Source organism: Nelumbo nucifera, chromosome 2 (assembly GCF_055504915.1).
Source record: "Nelumbo nucifera cultivar China Antique chromosome 2, China Antique-T2T, whole genome shotgun sequence".
In the NCBI taxonomy this organism is placed as follows: Eukaryota; Viridiplantae; Streptophyta; class Magnoliopsida; order Proteales; family Nelumbonaceae; genus Nelumbo; species Nelumbo nucifera.
This window is the reverse complement of record NC_142650.1, coordinates 101,982,996-101,999,507: the sequence shown is the minus strand read 5'-3', so window position 1 is coordinate 101,999,507 and position 16,512 is coordinate 101,982,996. Positions and strand designations below refer to the sequence as shown.

The 16,512-nt window shown below is 39.4% G+C and overlaps 1 protein-coding gene across 3 annotated transcripts; it reads left to right on the top strand.

The window, feature by feature from the left end:
* Positions 1-692: 692 nt before the first annotated feature.
* LOC104611122 (G-type lectin S-receptor-like serine/threonine-protein kinase SD3-1) lies at positions 693-9,258 on the top strand. 3 transcript variants are annotated; one of them, XM_088897005.1, is made up of 4 exons: positions 693-3,699; positions 5,075-5,277; positions 6,374-6,442; positions 7,587-9,254. In XM_088897005.1, exon 1 carries the CDS (start codon positions 993-995, stop codon positions 3,465-3,467), a length of 2,475 nt encoding a protein of 824 aa, XP_088753131.1. In that variant the 5' UTR covers positions 693-992; the 3' UTR covers positions 3,468-3,699; positions 5,075-5,277; positions 6,374-6,442; positions 7,587-9,254. The 3 variants fall into 3 exon arrangements, with proteins under 3 accessions (XP_088753131.1, XP_010276355.2, XP_088753132.1); XM_010278053.3 differs by having other exon boundaries at positions 6,374-9,258; XM_088897006.1 differs by lacking the exon at positions 5,075-5,277.
* Positions 9,259-16,512: the final 7,254 nt, after the last annotated feature.

The window sequence follows — 16,512 nt, the reverse complement described above, 5'->3', positions numbered from 1 at the left end:
TAAAAATTTTATATTAATGAATTTCTTCATCTCTATTACAAAAATAAATTCAACAGTGTCATAATTCAGTCACACATTGAAAATATCTCCAAGCATATATCGGAAGATGTTCCGGATCTGCGGCTGGATTCCCATACTTTGCAGGGAATCCCGTCTCCGTCCAATCCAATAGGAGGAGAGCCAAGAAGCCAGATTTATGGTAGAGGTAGAGCAATAATGTGGCTGTGTATGATGATCGCCTGTATGACATGTGGTTCACACGTACTATTGGATTTCTTGTCCTTTTGCATGAAACCAAATTACACTCCTGCAACGTCCGCACAACTTTCAATAAAAAAAGGCGTAAAATCAAGTCTAGCCTGTTTTGTTAGAAGTGGGATCCGCTCCACACAATGGGCGCCTTACAGCACATCACCGTGCATTGAGAATATCTTTCGTGAATAATAATAATTAATAAATACGGAAGGATATGTGTGCGAGGCGCCTGTGAGACGCCAGGTGTCAGGAGCAGATCCGGTCTCGTTTTGTTAGGCACACACCATCGAGCCCACTAGGAAAAGAAACTCTGAACTCATCAGAATTAATCCTTTTTAGGCTATTCTTAATTATTTAGATTAACAATTGAGCAAATTTAAATTTTAAAATTTGGGTTTTATTTAATATAACATTCTGCTTAATTCAAGAAAGACTGTTAACCAGCTGTAGAACAAAAATTCCCCCCGAGAACTGGTATTTTGAGAGGGAGAAAGCAAAAATGTCAATGGGTTTCTTCAAAAAATGATTTAAGACTTGTTTCTTGTCCTTCTAGCCTAGGCTAGTACCCCTCTACTAATCCCGTTCCCAAGATTCAAATACAGTGTCTCCAGTCTCCCCTCTTGAAAATCTTTGATAAAGCTCACTACTTTTTATCATGCTTTTTAGTTTTATCCCCACCTCAGAACTTTAACACACCTCATCTGCTTGTTTTCCAACTCTGTGACATTGATTCCTAAATGATTCACTCGGTGGTTCCCGTTGCAATGCATGGGGTCTGGAGAAAGCAGCTCAAACCAAGAGTTAGCATCAGGCATTTCGAAGGTAAGTGCTGCAAGCGCTACTGTACTGGTGGTTTTGGCTCTATTTTTGCTCTATTTCTTGTTTTGGGTTCTTTAGCCTCTGGGTTTTGTGAAGTGCTTCCAATGGTTTCAGTCCCTCTTGGTTTTGAGATATCTGGGTACGGAAGAAGTAGGACCTGGGTGTCTGAGAATGGGGTCTTTGCTTTCGGGTTTTTGGATGATTATCAGAAAGAATATGATGGGTTTGTTGTTGGGATACGGTATAACTTGGGAAACAAAGCTGCAAATGTGCCTGTTTGGACTATTGGTGATGGATTTAGGGTTTCTGAGAACTCCACATTGAGGCTTTCCATGGATGGAAGCCTGGTATTGTTTGATAACCTCAGTGCTTTGCTTGTTTGGAGCAGTAATACTAGCAGCATTGGTGTTCAAACTGCAACTCTGCTGGACAATGGCAATCTGGTTCTTCTGGGTAATGAGGGCAAAATACTTTGGGAGAGCTTTAGTAGCCCAACAAACACTCTCCTTCCTGGTCAGTCACTCCATTTCCCTCAAGCCCTTCGAGCGCCTTCAACTAATTCTATCTCTAGCTATTACAATCTTGTGCTTCGGCGCTCTGGAGGCCTTTCTCTAGTTTGGGAGAACAATGTTACTTACTGGAGCAGCCATTTGACATCCTCTGTTGTTGTCGAGGAAGCAAGATTCCAGGCTAGCGGGGTAATTGGACTTTTTGACGCTAATAACAGATCAGTTTGGTTCGAATCAAGCAGGGATTTTAATGACCCATCTGTGGTTTTGAGGCATTTCCGGATGGATGCTGATGGTAACTTGAGAATGTACTCGTGGGATAATAGTGTCCTTACATGGAAGGTGGGATGGCAAGCTCTTGAGAACCAGTGCGATGTTTTTGGTTCATGTGGTCTCTATAGCTTCTGTAAATACAATTCAACAGGACCCGCTTGTGATTGCTTATCCAAGTATTCATGGAATTCTGGAGCTGGCCCTCTTGGAATGGACACTGGTCCTTCTGGGTGCAGGAGAATGGTTGATTTGCAGAGCTGTAAGACAAAAGCAAGCATAATGGTACTCAAGCATACTGTTCTTTACAGTCTTTATCCCCCTCATGATGTCGATATTATGTTAAGTGAGGAGGGTTGCAAAGAGTATTGTTCCAAAGACATTTCTTGTACTGCTGTGACTGCAAAGAATAATGGTTCTGGCATTTGCACTATCAAAAGAACAAACTTTATCAGTGGATATATGGATCCATCTGTCCCTGCAAATTCATTCCTGAAGATCTGTTCTGTTCCAGTGGCAGTTTCTGCCCAAGAAACTAATGCTCATGGAAATGGAGCATCAATTCCCATATCATCAAAAAGATCCGTTTCTCATGTAGAGAGTAGTAAGAATCTAATGGTTGCTATTATTGCAATAGTTTTAATAACAGTGTCCGCCTTTCTTACTTTGGAGATGTTTGTCTTTTGGTTCATCCTTCAGAGAAGGCAGATTAAGGCTCAGAGTAGAATCCCCTTTGGGAAGGATGCACAAATGAACCCACATTACAGTGCTCTTATCAGATTATCCTATGAAGAAGTGAAAGATCTGACCACCAACTTCTCAGATCAACTTGGGCAAAGTGTGTTTAAAGGTATCCTACCCAACCGAACACCTGTAATTGCTAAGGTGCTAGCTCCTGTTTCATCTTCTGAGAGGGACTTCAGAATGGGAGTTTCTACCTTGGGTGGCACCCACCACCGAAATCTTGTGCCTCTAAAAGGCTTCTGCTTTGAGTCAAAGCGCAAAATTCTGATATATGAGTATATACCTAATGGTTCTCTTGACAAATGGCTGTTCAATACAAAGGGGGGAAGAAGCCAATTGAACTGGCACCAGAGGCTTGATATTGCTCTTGGTGTAGCACGAGCCCTTGCGTATTTGCACTCTGAGTGTCAACAATGCATTCCTCATGGCAATCTTAAGCTTGAGAACGTGTTGCTTGATGAGAAGCTAGTTCCTAAGGTGACGGATTTTGGACTCCAGAGATTTCTAGAAAAGGAAGCTGCTGCTTCATCAGAGTCACTACCTGAGAGAGATATCTACATGTTTGGGGAGATGCTGCTACAGATTTTAATGGGAAATAGGGACATACCTAAAGACAACCTGTACACTTTGGTTAAAGGGAAGTACAAAACTGAGATAAATAACAGTGTTGTAGAGTGGGAAGGTGTAGAAAGAATGCTTAGAATAGCTCTTTGGTGTATGCATGACCCACCGTTCCTTAGACCTTCCTTTGGGGAAGTTGCTAAAGTATTAGAAGGCACCCTTTCAGTAGATATACCTCCAACTCCTGCTTTTGGAAAGGAGAATAAGATGGATGAGGGAGAAATAGCTGAGATTGAGGTAGTTTCCTGACTCAAAGTTCAAGAAAGGAGTTATTTTCCTGGGTTTCTGAATTCCAGTGACTGGTTAGGTTGAATTGACTGAAGGCATACCTGTATCAGGCTTTATCATTGAATTGTCTAAACTGATTAGCACCGAAGTTGCACCCTTTTGCTGAAATTGGGGCTCAGTGTTCTCTGCAATCTGGCCCTAAAGACCTAATGATCTCTCCATTGTTTAAGAAACAATGACATCAAGACCAACTGTATGTTTCTGACTCCTCTAAGAGCTTAGTCTTTCAGCTTGTATTATATTGTTGACCTTTGATTGTAATATAGACTTACAAGCTCTTGGTTGACAGTATTTCTTCAAGTTCCATTTAGGTATTTGGTAATTTGAGCATAACCGCCAAACTATAAATTGAGGGCTCAAATTGTCCGCTGATTGTAATATTGATTCACTGATATGCTAATATCCAGAAATTGATTCTGTAAAGTGGCTGAGTGCATCATCTGTAAATTCCGTGCTAATTGCTCTTTCATGGTCAGTTTCTTAGAGTGAAGTATTAACATAATATCAATTGGATAAATCTATTTTATTAAGAAATTGTCATCAATTCATGGAGTATGACAGAAAGTTTCCAAGCTAGTCTATGTTAGGGGTGAGCAAAGAAAAAAAAAACCGAAAAATTGGTTAATCGAACCGGTTGGTTCGGTGTTTTAAAAAAACCGAAGGTACCAGTTCGGTTTTGGTTAACCAATATAGAGATCCGACAGTTAACCGAACCGACCGGCATACATATATTTCTATATATTATATATATATTTATGTATATTATGTATATTATATATTATAAATTAATAAATATGCATTATATATAAATATATATTTATAATATATGATATATTATTTATTATTTAAAATATAATATTTTATATACATTTGTACTTTTTTATTATATATTTATATATTTTTATAATATATTGTAAAAATTAAAAAACTGAAAAACCGACGAACCGAACTGATGGTTAGCCAGACTGGTCAACCCGTTAACCGACCGGCTTCGGTTCGGTTTCGTTTACCAGTTTTCCAAAAACCTGTGGTACTGGTTCGGTTACCCTAGTCTATGTATTGGTAATTAAGTGCTGAGGTATTTTAGGTCAATTTAGTCTTTCATTTTCTGGCGAGGACTGGTCTAGCTTGCAGAATTGCTAATGAGAAATTAATGAATCAATCCTTATTGCTGATCGGAAAAAAATGCTAATGAGAACTTGCTTTCGTGAAAGCTTCACAGATGTTTGTCTTTATAGGTGCTTTATATGAAGGCATGAATTCAAATGAACACAATATCAAGAATAAATGTGCTAAAATACCTTAACTTACTGCAAGTAACTATTTAATTTTGCTGCAGGAACCTGGGAATGTGTTAATAAAACACTGACTAACTACTGCAATGAAATTTAAAGCCTTATCTGAGAATTATCAATCTATGAATTTTCATGTAGGAAATTTTGATTGAAAGTTTCATGGACCTTGCTTATGTTCCCTATATACACCATAGAGTAATACTAGTTTGGTTATTGAAATAATATCACCTGAAAATTGATCAATAAAAAAAACATTATCACTTCAATGACCAGGAGTTGCTGAGGTGTTGTTTCTCTGAACATGTTAAGTTTATAAAACTAAGATGTCTACTTCATTTACGTCTAAGGCTGATAGGGAAGAGGGAAAGGCAATAGAGATAAATGTATAGACATTAGACAAAATGGTTTCATTGCAAAGAAGCACAACGGCTATGGCAAATTTCTATTACCATGCATCTTCTGCTAGTGTCACAAAGGTAATGTATTAGATTGATTTATATCAAGTTAATTTAAAGGATTTTTTTATTTCTATTTTTTAAATGTGTTTTATCAATGTATTCAATTTTGGTGGTCCTGTCATTTTAGTTCTCAGAAAAGATGTAATTCCAATTTTCATAGCATGTTTATCAGTATTTTATGTTGAACAACATTATAAGACTTTCTTTCTTGGTTTTCATGGTAAACCATTTATTTGGTCTTCCATAATCTTATTTTTTTATTAATCATTGGAATAATTGTCATTTGTAGTTGTTTCCGTAATTCCATTTGGTGCAAAATGTTAGCATAGTAAACTTGGTTTAACTTCTGTCTTAAACAATAGAATAAAAAATGTTAATGCCATGATTGCCATCACCAGCATTACAGCCTTATCCCAACTCCCAACTATATGGAGTTATCTACATGATTCCTGTTTCATCATTCCATTCTGTTCAGTGCCATATCCAATGAAAAACGTTATCTCTTAATAATAAGGCTAAAGGACATTAAACACCCCAAATTCTGCTCTAACGCCTTTTCCATTTTCATGGCATTTCTACCACCTTATCCATTGAATTAGTTCAATTATTGGAAAAAAATCCATAAAAGAAGAAAAAGAAGAACAAAAATTTTTATACTCATGGAGTTGTGAAATTAACTTTTAGTCGTCATTGCAATTTGCAATCACTTGACTTTTGTGGATTTGTCTTGTCAAGGATCTAAACTAATAACCTATTTTCAAGTCCCAAACCCCCGTGGCCCCAGAGGAAATGGTTCAAAATAAACCCTGTTGAATTTTTATTCCATTCTTAAAGTTCTGACTTCTGAAGGGTTATTTGGTATACAGAGAGTGGACAACTTGCTAATCATGTGGCTTTCATATATTAATTATTGAATTGTTTATGGTGTCGGGTCTCACCATTACAAATTACATGGTGCTAATGAGATCTGGTCCAAGGATTTCTTCTTGACATACAATTTGAAAACATGTTAGAAGTAAATTAGTATGTCTATATCCCTTCATACTGCTTTCCCTTCATCCACAACATGCTCATAATTTGGATAAGTGCAGCAAACTTATGTTGCTTTTGACAGAGTGGAAGATTTCCTGAATCCAGTGCTGTACAAATTCCTATTATAGGAACTCTGAACTCCTGGCAATTAGTAAGTTTTATCCCTTCTTGAAAATTCTTTGTTTCTTTTTGGCAACAATTTGTGATTTGGGCCCTGAATCAACATTTACAGCCAATATACACATGAAGGTTGTACTTTTTTTAGGCTTATAGATGACTTTCATGAGTTGACAAATCTGTTTCTGAGTTTTTTCTACTATATCCTTCATTTGGCTATGTCCCACCTATGCAGAACATTAATGTACCTTTGCAGTCAAAAGTACAAAGCATGCCTATGATAATTCAATATTGCTTTTTTTTTTTTTTCTTTTTTGGTAATGTTAAAATCACAATGAGCATTGGTATTAATTAGTGGGTTTTACTAGCTAGTGACTTCAGGCTAGTGGGCTTTTAAAATGGAGCATTGTAAAAAAAAAAAAAGAAAAGATTAATTTTCTTTCAGTGAAAAAACCATGTATCAGAATAATCTTATGTAGGAAACTTACTTCAACCATTTAAAACTCTGGAGAATTCAGAAAAGAAATTTCTATTAATTACTGTTTTTTGAAGTTGTCTTCTATCTAGTAATTGTAGTGAGTACAGTAATTTCTTTATCATATACAGATTTCGTTACCTTTCTTTCAGAAAAAAAGTTGTGTTGCCTCCAGTAAACATTTTTTTACCAGTATTTTTCTATTTTGGAGCATAATATATTTGATGCCAGCCCCCCAGTTGGCAAAATCCTTTTTTTTTCCTGAACAGTTGGATGCCTTTGTCATTGCCTTGAGAAAATGGTTAAGGTAGTCAAGTTGATTTTTTTGATCATTGAAAAGAAAATTTTATTATCAAAATATGAAACTTCCAGTGGTTAAGTTGATTGGGCAGCGAAGCTTTTTTTTTTCCCCCTGCTATATCATTCCTCAACACCCCCTGAGGAACTGGTCATGAAACCATCCAATGATTTGTTGTGTTGTCTGTACGTTTATATGGGCCTATTATTTATTTAATTAGTGATTAGATGTTTACCTAATTGGTTGAAGTAGTAAGAATTGATTTAAGTGCTCATAATTTAATGGATATGGCACTAAACAGAACAGAATGTCAAACAGGATTCATGTAGCTGACCCCATATATGTTGTTTGTGTGCTTATATATCTGTGTCCTGCTTTTCATAATGAGCTTCATGTTGTTGGCAGTGCCCCCTATAGTCCACTGGAGCTGGAATGTTGTAAGACAATTATCATGTTTTGCTCCAGGTATTGGTCTCACATTGGTAACTGCAGTAGCTGTTCTATTGCAATTTAAGGTCTCAAAAGTGCTGGAAGGCCTACAACTAGGGGTCTCAAATGCCCTCATATGGTGGATGGTCATTGCAGTTAACATTACTCCTGCAGTTTCTTTTAGGGGTCCACACTCAAATTTCCATTGCTCTTTTGCAGTTAAAATTATATACAGCCCTCAAATGAACTTGTGTGAATATGAATTTAGAAAGACAATGTTTTTAGTGCTGATTACATTGACGGTGATTGTCCAATTAATATTCATCCTTGAAGGTGGTTGGGATTGTTTATACAGCTCTGGTTGATGGGGTCTATGTCTGAATCCTCAATTTGTTGTTTCAGTGTTCAATTACATCAGCTTTAAATTCATAATCAGGTCACACTATTACCCCCTCTTCTTTCTCTTTGTGGTTATATCACTTGTGTATGGCATAAATTGCAGTCATGGTGTCACTCTCACCCAAACAGCTCTGAAAATCACATGCCAACATCCATGGCATTCTCATCCTTCAAACAAATCCTTACTTTCTCCACATGGACCTAAAAACATCAGATGACTCTAAAAACAGGATTTTTCTCAATCAAATCTAAAAGTAAGAACTTTCCCTCTAGCTTCAACACTAACTTCTTTCTACTTGCTTCTCCCAGCTTTTCTGAAATTACCTGTCATCCCTTTCTTTGAAACATCTCAGATTTACCCTTTCTTTAACTCTGATAACTTTAAAGAGGTGATTGTTCCCAAAGAAAACCCCAACCCTTGTTTAATTAAGATTCATGGCTTGTAAATTTTGGCTTTGAGTTTTAACTGCAAGGAGGGTTTGGGGAGTTACTTTGATATATAATAGGGTATGGTCTGGTTTTATATATGGCTTTCCCATGGTTTATCTATAATAAATTTCTACAAGGTGTCTGAAATTGTCATTTTATTTACCAGAAAAAAGGGGATTTATTGATTTGTTAAGAAGAGAAAGAAAATTAGCAACCCAAGGCTTGTAAGATATTGGGTCTTATCTGGTCACACTGATAAAACCAATTATTAATTGGGTTGTTCTGGTCTATTATGGGCTATATTTGGTTTGATAGAAAATAAGAGAGAAACAGAAAGTTGGAAAAAAAGTTCTTGACAGTTTTTGTAAAATTCTTTATGAGATTTCCCTCAACTTTCTGTCTCTCTTATTTTCTACTTTTCTACCAATCCAATTACAGTTTGGCAGATGGATTACAGGTTTCCTTCCATTGGTATTGCTTCAATCGAGGTGGCTGAAATGTGGGGAATCTGTGAAGGCCTTGGACTTGCAGTGGACAATGGTCTTCAATACTTGGTGGTGGAAACAGACTCTTACTATTACTATGCTGCATACTTGGACTTCAGCAGTGGAATCTTGTTGGCTTATTTCACGACTCACTTCACTACTTGGAGCAAATACCTCATTATGGTTATCAAGCAATTATAGAGATTAGCCAATATTGACTTATCTCAATCCATTGGGTTAAATGTATATGCTCAAACTCCCTCTACGTTAAAGGGACTACCGTTAGGTGATATGTATGGTATTACTACTCCCAAGGCTTTGTAAGGTTTCTAGTTTATTTTAATAATATAAACATCTCCTTTCAACCAAAAAAAAAAAAAAAAGAGTTGCTGAACTGAACAATTTATTACTTTTGCTTTTTCTTTCCTTTTGTGAATAAAGTTGTTAAATAGTAAAATATTGAAAGGAGACTGCATTTTATATGCTCTTTAAAAACTTACTCGGTAAGGCGCTCAGTTTGCGAAGAGTACAAGTACAAATATGTACAGTGCAAAACTGAGCTTAAGGCTCCATTTTGGAAGGAGTACTAATACAAATATGTAGAACACAAAATCTTTTATTTTATATTATTTTGTATGTATTTGTACAAATGCAAATATATAGAGTGCAAAACCTTATATTTTGCATTATTTTGTATGTATTTGCATAATACATATTTGCATTTGTACTTTTTCTAAACTCAGCGAAGACTTAGGTTGGAAGGAGTACAAATACAAATATATACAGTATAAATACATACAAAATAATACAAAATGCAAGGTTTTGTAATTTACATATTTGTACTCCTTTCAAACCGAGCATTAAAAGACAAAGCAATAAAATCTTCAGTTTGGCCACTTCAGCTATTATGAAATGTCACGTAGAAGATATACAACTTGTTCTTCCTCAAGATGGTCCCGTAGCACTTGTGACCAGGTTTGGGTCAGCTTAAAGAGATGGAAACATCTTAGGGAAAATCTATGATGCCTGAAAGATGTGATACTAAAAAGGCTTTGATCAATCAAAACACCAGAGAAACGAAAACCTCCAAAGAGATCATTCTCAATTCAAAAGGATAATTCTCTTAATAATTTAATTAAGAGGAGAATTATAACTTAAATAAACTCTTGAATAATTGACTCCTAAAAACCTGATCTCCATTATAAAACCACCACCCTACTCAATCCAATCACTCTCTACCTAACTACCAACCTGGACCCACAAGACCCAAAATGAACACAATTCATGGCTTTACAAGGACTCTATCTGAGTCAATTAAATACTTGTGCCTAAAGATTTCAACTAACAACCTTTTTATTCTCAATAGGTGGGTACACTAATGGACAAAATTCTAATCAAAACCGAGTTGACTTGTTACCACTTTTATGATACCCGTTGATTGATTATAAGACTTTCTGGTATCATGTGCATCATAATTCAACCCATGAATGAATGCTTGCCCATAAGGAACTGAGGTGTCCCAGCGCAATTTTCCATGTCCATTTTCTTGAACTAAGGTTCAATCTTGTATAGATTTCGTTGCCTTTTCCTTTCTTTCCCTAAATTTTCCCTCAAACCAAATATAACATTTTTGATTATTAATTGGTTTGGGTATGCACTACATATTTGTACTGATGCCCTGCCGTTTTGATCGATAGCTGAAGTTATTCATTTTCTGTGGAATCGTGATGCAAGGTGTACCGAAGTTATACGTTGAGTGATTGTTGCTGTTGGGTTTCCCTCTTATGTAGAGGATGGCTTAAGAAACCCGTGTGGTATTTTTGAGCCTATGGATGAGGGTATTCTTGTTCAAATGAAAATAGGAAAAGGAAATAACCTTTTAATTGTGTTACTTGCCAAAAAGATTGGGAGAAGAAGATAAGAAAAATGAAGAGAATCCCGTGCAAAAACGGAGACAGGAAATGAGCGGATTCTTGAAATTCTAGTCTGCGCAGTTTTTCATTTTGTGCTACGATCGAAGGTCGTTTGTGGTCCGATTGAGCTGAAACTTTGCAGGCATGTTCGCAACTTAAGGTTCTTCAATTTGAACGGTGGAGATCTGTTTTGGCTCACTGGTTTGTGAGATCTAAGTCCGCGAACAGTACCTCCGTTTTGGGTGAGATTTCTCCATTATCTTGAGATAGTTGTTAGTTTCCAAGAAACATATTTTCTTGATGACTTGCTGATTGTATGCCTCTAGTTTTATCTAGACAGAACCCTTGTACAACCACTTTCTTGATAGTGAAAGTTTTTGGGTGACCGTGGTTTTTTTCTTTCCCACACCGGGAAGGTTTTTCCACATAAATTTGGTTGTGTTCTTGTGTGCTTGTTCTTTGGTTTAAGCTCTACTAAATTGTTTCCTAACAGATTCACACAAAGAGGGAGAAAAATATTTTTCCGTTGTTTTTTTGAAACTTGGTTATAATTTGCTTGATTTTGTGATTCTCCCTACAGTTGCTTCCAATGTATGGTTGGGATATTTTTGGTTGTGGGGATAGTAATGTTGGTACGAGCTCTCCGTGTGAATAAATGCCTCCCTGAGCAGGCTGAATCGCTGAAGCATTTGATTTCCCTGAATGTTTATAATTTGCCCGGGATTTCCTGTCAAGTTCAACCTTGGAAGACGATGGTAAGTTCATGATTGATCTTCCTTCTCCATTAACCGTTGTAAAACATGGTCTCAAACACTATTGATTCTGCCAAATCTGGAGCCAAGTGTCACGGGGTTAATCGTTGAGGCCCCACGCGGCACTCGAATGGGGCGAGTAAGCCTAAGCAACAAAGCAAACACACACAAAAAGGCAATAAGATGGCACACGAATTAGCAAAAGAGTGGAAAATCATACTAGGTAATTACAATAACACCATTGGTGGTCCCCCCCTTACAAGATACATACATAGCCCACCCATGACACACATGATGACACCATAAAGGCACACTATAGGCACTCTGATGGCACGAAGGTAGGTGATTGATGGTGCGATGAAGGAGTCACTTGTGATAGTCTCCCCCACTCAATTTGATCTACGTCCTCGGAGATCAACTTTGATTGGTCCCTTAGAGTCACTGATGTAGAAGGAAGGTTCTTCTACTGTTCCACGAACCGGCTATCGTCCAAGGCCGAGGTGTATATTTTGGTGGCATGGTTGGATTGGCTTATTCTGTTGGGGTTTCCTATGGCTAAGTCCTTTTCTGGCGGCCTCAAGGTATGTTAGTGGCTGGTTCAGCTTGGCTATATGGAAGGTTTTGGCCAGGTAAGGGTCAAAATGGTATTTTGGATTGTTGGGGCGTTGGTTCCCATGAATTTTTCCCCAAGGGTGACTCACAAGGCTACTACGGGATTTAGCCTAAGGGATGGTGCGATAGTGTTCCCTAAATGGCTTGGGTGGTACTCGCTCTTCCTGGTGGTTGTGGTAGTAGATGTGGGCGAAATTGGACACAGCCTTGGGTCTTCTATTGGGCCCATCAATTAAGGGCACATGAGGCTTCTACTGCGGATGTGGCTTCTGTTGATGTCGTTGCTGCTGTGGCGTTGTCTTCTTGTTGGAGTTGGCACAATCACGTCTGGTGGTAGTGTCCTTGGTTGCTGCTATCGAGTCTTGTGACGTCTCTTGATGTGGGATTGGATGTTGGAGCTGAAAGGCTGAGACTTGTTTCTTCTTGGTGTCAGCTGAAACAATCATTTCGACCATACAAGGTGACAACTCGTCCTTGATCAACAAGACATTTAAATGAGGTGGTGCTAGTGCAGCTCTTGCCTATGTCAAAAAGTCCATGCCCAAGACAACATTAAAGTCATCCATGGGTATTACGGAGAGATCAATCTCCTTGTCCTAGGTGCCGACTCGAAGCCTTACTCGACGAGCCATGCCTTCAATGGGGTTTGTACCTGCGTGAACAACTTTGAGCCAGCCAGGCTCTTTTGAAATGGCCAAGTTAAGTCTCTTGGCCTCTGCAGTGGAGATAAAATTGTGAGTGGCCCCTCTGTCAACTAGGGCCCTTGTTGGTCTCCCACCAAGGCATATGTCAACATACCTCAGTCCTCTCTTGACCGAGGCGGGCTGCTTCGAAGTAACCCCCTTCTTCATCATAACATTGAAAAGTTGGAGGGCGCCCACTCTTGGCGCCTGGGTACTCCGTTCCCCATCACTCTGCTCATCATCACTTAGTTTGGCAATGAGGGCATTCAACTTCGCTCGCTTTGGGCAATTCCTGGTCAAGTGCTCCTCCCCACAAATATAACAAGTGGGAGGACAGCTAGGTCTCCCTTGATATATGTTGTTGTAGTAGCTTCGACTTCCTTGTGGTTGCTTCCCTTTGTGGTGCTCGACTGGTTTGTGGTTGAAGGGCTGCTTCTCCTTTGGGGGACTTGGTTGTCTATCTCCCCCACTCGAATGTGTGGTACGTGGGCTGGCTGGTCTGCTTCCTTCATCATTCGACAGTCTCTGCTCACTAAGTTGTTCGGCTACGGCCATGGCATAGGCAAGGTCCTGAACATTACATCGTTGGAGCTCGAGCTCGGCCCAAAGCTTTAGGCCATCCATGAAGTTGAACAATAAGTCATTGTCTGACATATCAGTGACTTCTAATGTGAGGGCTGAAAACTCTTTGACATATTCATGGAGTGAGTCGCCATGCTTGAGAGTCTTCATCTTGCGGCGAGCGAGGTACCCCATGTTCTCTGGGTAGAACCGTCTCTTCAACTCTCGTTTAAAGTCAGCCCAGGTACGAATAACACACGTACCACGTTCTATGTCAACACACCTTCTACGCCACCACAACATAGTGACATCCATCAATGAAATAGTAGCAGTACACACCTGAGTCGTTTCATCAGTCACATTAGTGGTGGCAAGGTACTATTCCATTTGCCACAAGAAGTTGTCAAGCTCTCGTGCGTTGCGAGTACCCGAATAGGGTGTTGGCTCCCTAATCTTGATGTGGGAGGGAGTATGTGCAAATGAGCTGCTGGCTGGATTGGCGATGGCCCTCTTCAGGATTGCACATTCAGCTTTGAATTCCTCTAGTTGAGCTTGGATGTCGGAAGAGGCTCACGCGGCTGACTTCATTGAGGCCCACTCCGCTTTCATTTCATCTAATTGGGCCTGGACGACCATTGATGTGGAGATGGTTCTTCTCCACGTTGCCCATTCTTTCTTCATCTCATCAAGCCGAGCTTGAAAACTATCAAGCATGTCTTGGACCTACGAGTTGGATGAGCTTGTTTCTTGTTGGCGTGCAGTGCTGCAAATTTCCTTGAGCATGCCATTAATTATGTCACGGACCACGTCCACGACTCCACTCAGGCGACCCTTCCATCTCGACCAGTGTACTGTCCATGGCTTCCATGTTTTGATGCAGCTCGTCTATCGAGTCTTGCATCTCTCCTACGGTGGCTTCACAATGTAACATGCACAAGTCAATGACTGCATGCTTGTTGGAAGATTTCTCACGTTTGCTGGGCTTCGGTGCCTTGTCCTTGTCAATGCTATCGGCGGGTGCATCATCGGGCTCATGGGATGTGGAGAGTCCATGCTCAATTTCCTCCATGATGTTCCTGTTGTGCTTCATGCTGTCACTCGCGTCACGGGTCGAATAGCTAGGAAGGAGCTCATGCTCTGATACCAACTGTCACGGGGTTAATCGTTGAGGCCCCGTGCGGCACTCGAATGGGGTGAATAAGCCTAAGCAACAAAGCAAATACACACAAAAAGGCAACAAGATGGCACACGAATTAGCAAAAGGCTATTTGTATTGCATTAATAGATGACAAGCACAAGCACACAGTTCAGTGTCGAGGGGATCTCGTGCCTAACCTTTACACGCTATTGATTCACTCAACTACCTACCTCCCCTCAAAGAGTACATTAAGATTTTGGGGGAGTGACATAGGAAAACATCAAAAGAGTGGAAAATCATACTAGGTAATTACAATAATGCCATTGACGGCCCCCCCTTACAAGATACATACATAGCACACCCATGGCACACATGATGACACCATGAAGGCACACTGTAGGCACTCTAATGGCATGTAGGTAGGTGCTTGATGGTGCGGTGAAGGAGTCACTTGTGACACAAGGGCAGCGGAGTGATTTTTAAAGTCCAAGGGCTGCGAATCCCGCCTGTTAAGAATAAAAAGATGTCAAAGGTCTCAAGAGTTCCCAGGGGCGAGGACTCCGACAATTAAGTTAGCCGAGGAATCAAAGAAAGCTAAGATCACCACAATAAGGTAAGTGATAGCTTAAGTATGCGTGCCTAGCTTTAGCTGTAGTGTCTCTTTTATAGTAGGAGTTGCCCAGGTAGACAGTAATGCATGGCATGTAACCGTCCTGTATATTGTGGTCACGTAGGGGGACTCAGAGAGGCGTCGACCAACCATGACCCCCTAATTAGTGACTCGGGAGTAAATGCACCCAGGATGTGTGCCCGTATTAAGTGTTCCATAGATGCTAGGGCAAGAATTACCCGATTGCCCTAGGAGATTGTCCTCTGTCGAAAATAACCTTGACCCAAGGTTCAAAATATCAATATGCCCGATATATATATATGCCGTTAGAGGCATATCAGGCTGTATTGATAGATTTTTTAGTTTTTTTTTTCAAATTCGATTCAAATGGGCCGGTTTAACGTCCACCCCCTAAACCAGCCAAAAGTCCAATACACCCTTTGTAGGGGTGTATCGGGAAGCTCCCGATGAGATACATATCGGCTGGTCAGATGGGCCAATGTGCATCGATACTTTGAACCTTTTCCTGACCGATACCACATGTTAGGGTCTGGCGGGGCGATCAAATATACCTATTGAGATGGATCTCCTACCCACAAAGTTTTCCCACATCCCTACCCATAAGATACTATACCCATATATTGAGAATATCTCCCATCAATGACAAGGAAGATATTTCCAATACATACTTGTAGTAGTGTCATGTGAGTAGGGATGCGTGAAGAATTTGTGATAGATCCGAGCTCTTATAAAAATGATCCATTACCTCCTACAGTGTATCGTGGAGATTGGGCTGTGTCAAGAGTTTCTCTTGCGCCGGCCTACTAGTTGTTAGTGGGCATTTGGTGTGGTTTTGGATTCGGATTTCATTTATTGGATTTGCAGGATATACTTCATCAGCCTTGAAAGTACTCATGGCAAACAGTCTAAGTACTTTATCAGCTATCATCATTGAGGATTTACTATGCAAAGATATATGGGGAGTTAAAACTTTTTCTTTGGCGTTGTTTACACAACATTGTGCCAACTATTGATGTTCTAAGGAACATTGATATTGATCCTAGCTGCCCTTTATACAAAGGTGACGATGAAACTTAATTTAGCCCATTAGCCACCAAAGCCATTTGGTTAGCTTCTTGTATGAATTTTCGATCAAATATGTATGATTTTTAGATGTGAATGTTCTGTTCTGATATAGCAGAGGCTCAAACTTTCTATGAGGGTATCAATCTAACCAGATTATTGTCATGCTCTAAAGTTATTATTGATGGTGATGCTCAATTGATTACTAACCTAGTTGGTGGACACTTGTAAACCGTG

Coding starts and splice junctions, on each gene's coding strand:
- LOC104611122 (XM_010278053.3), top strand. CDS start 993: ATGATTCACTCGGTGGTTCCCGTTGCAATGCATGGGGTCTGGAGAAAG.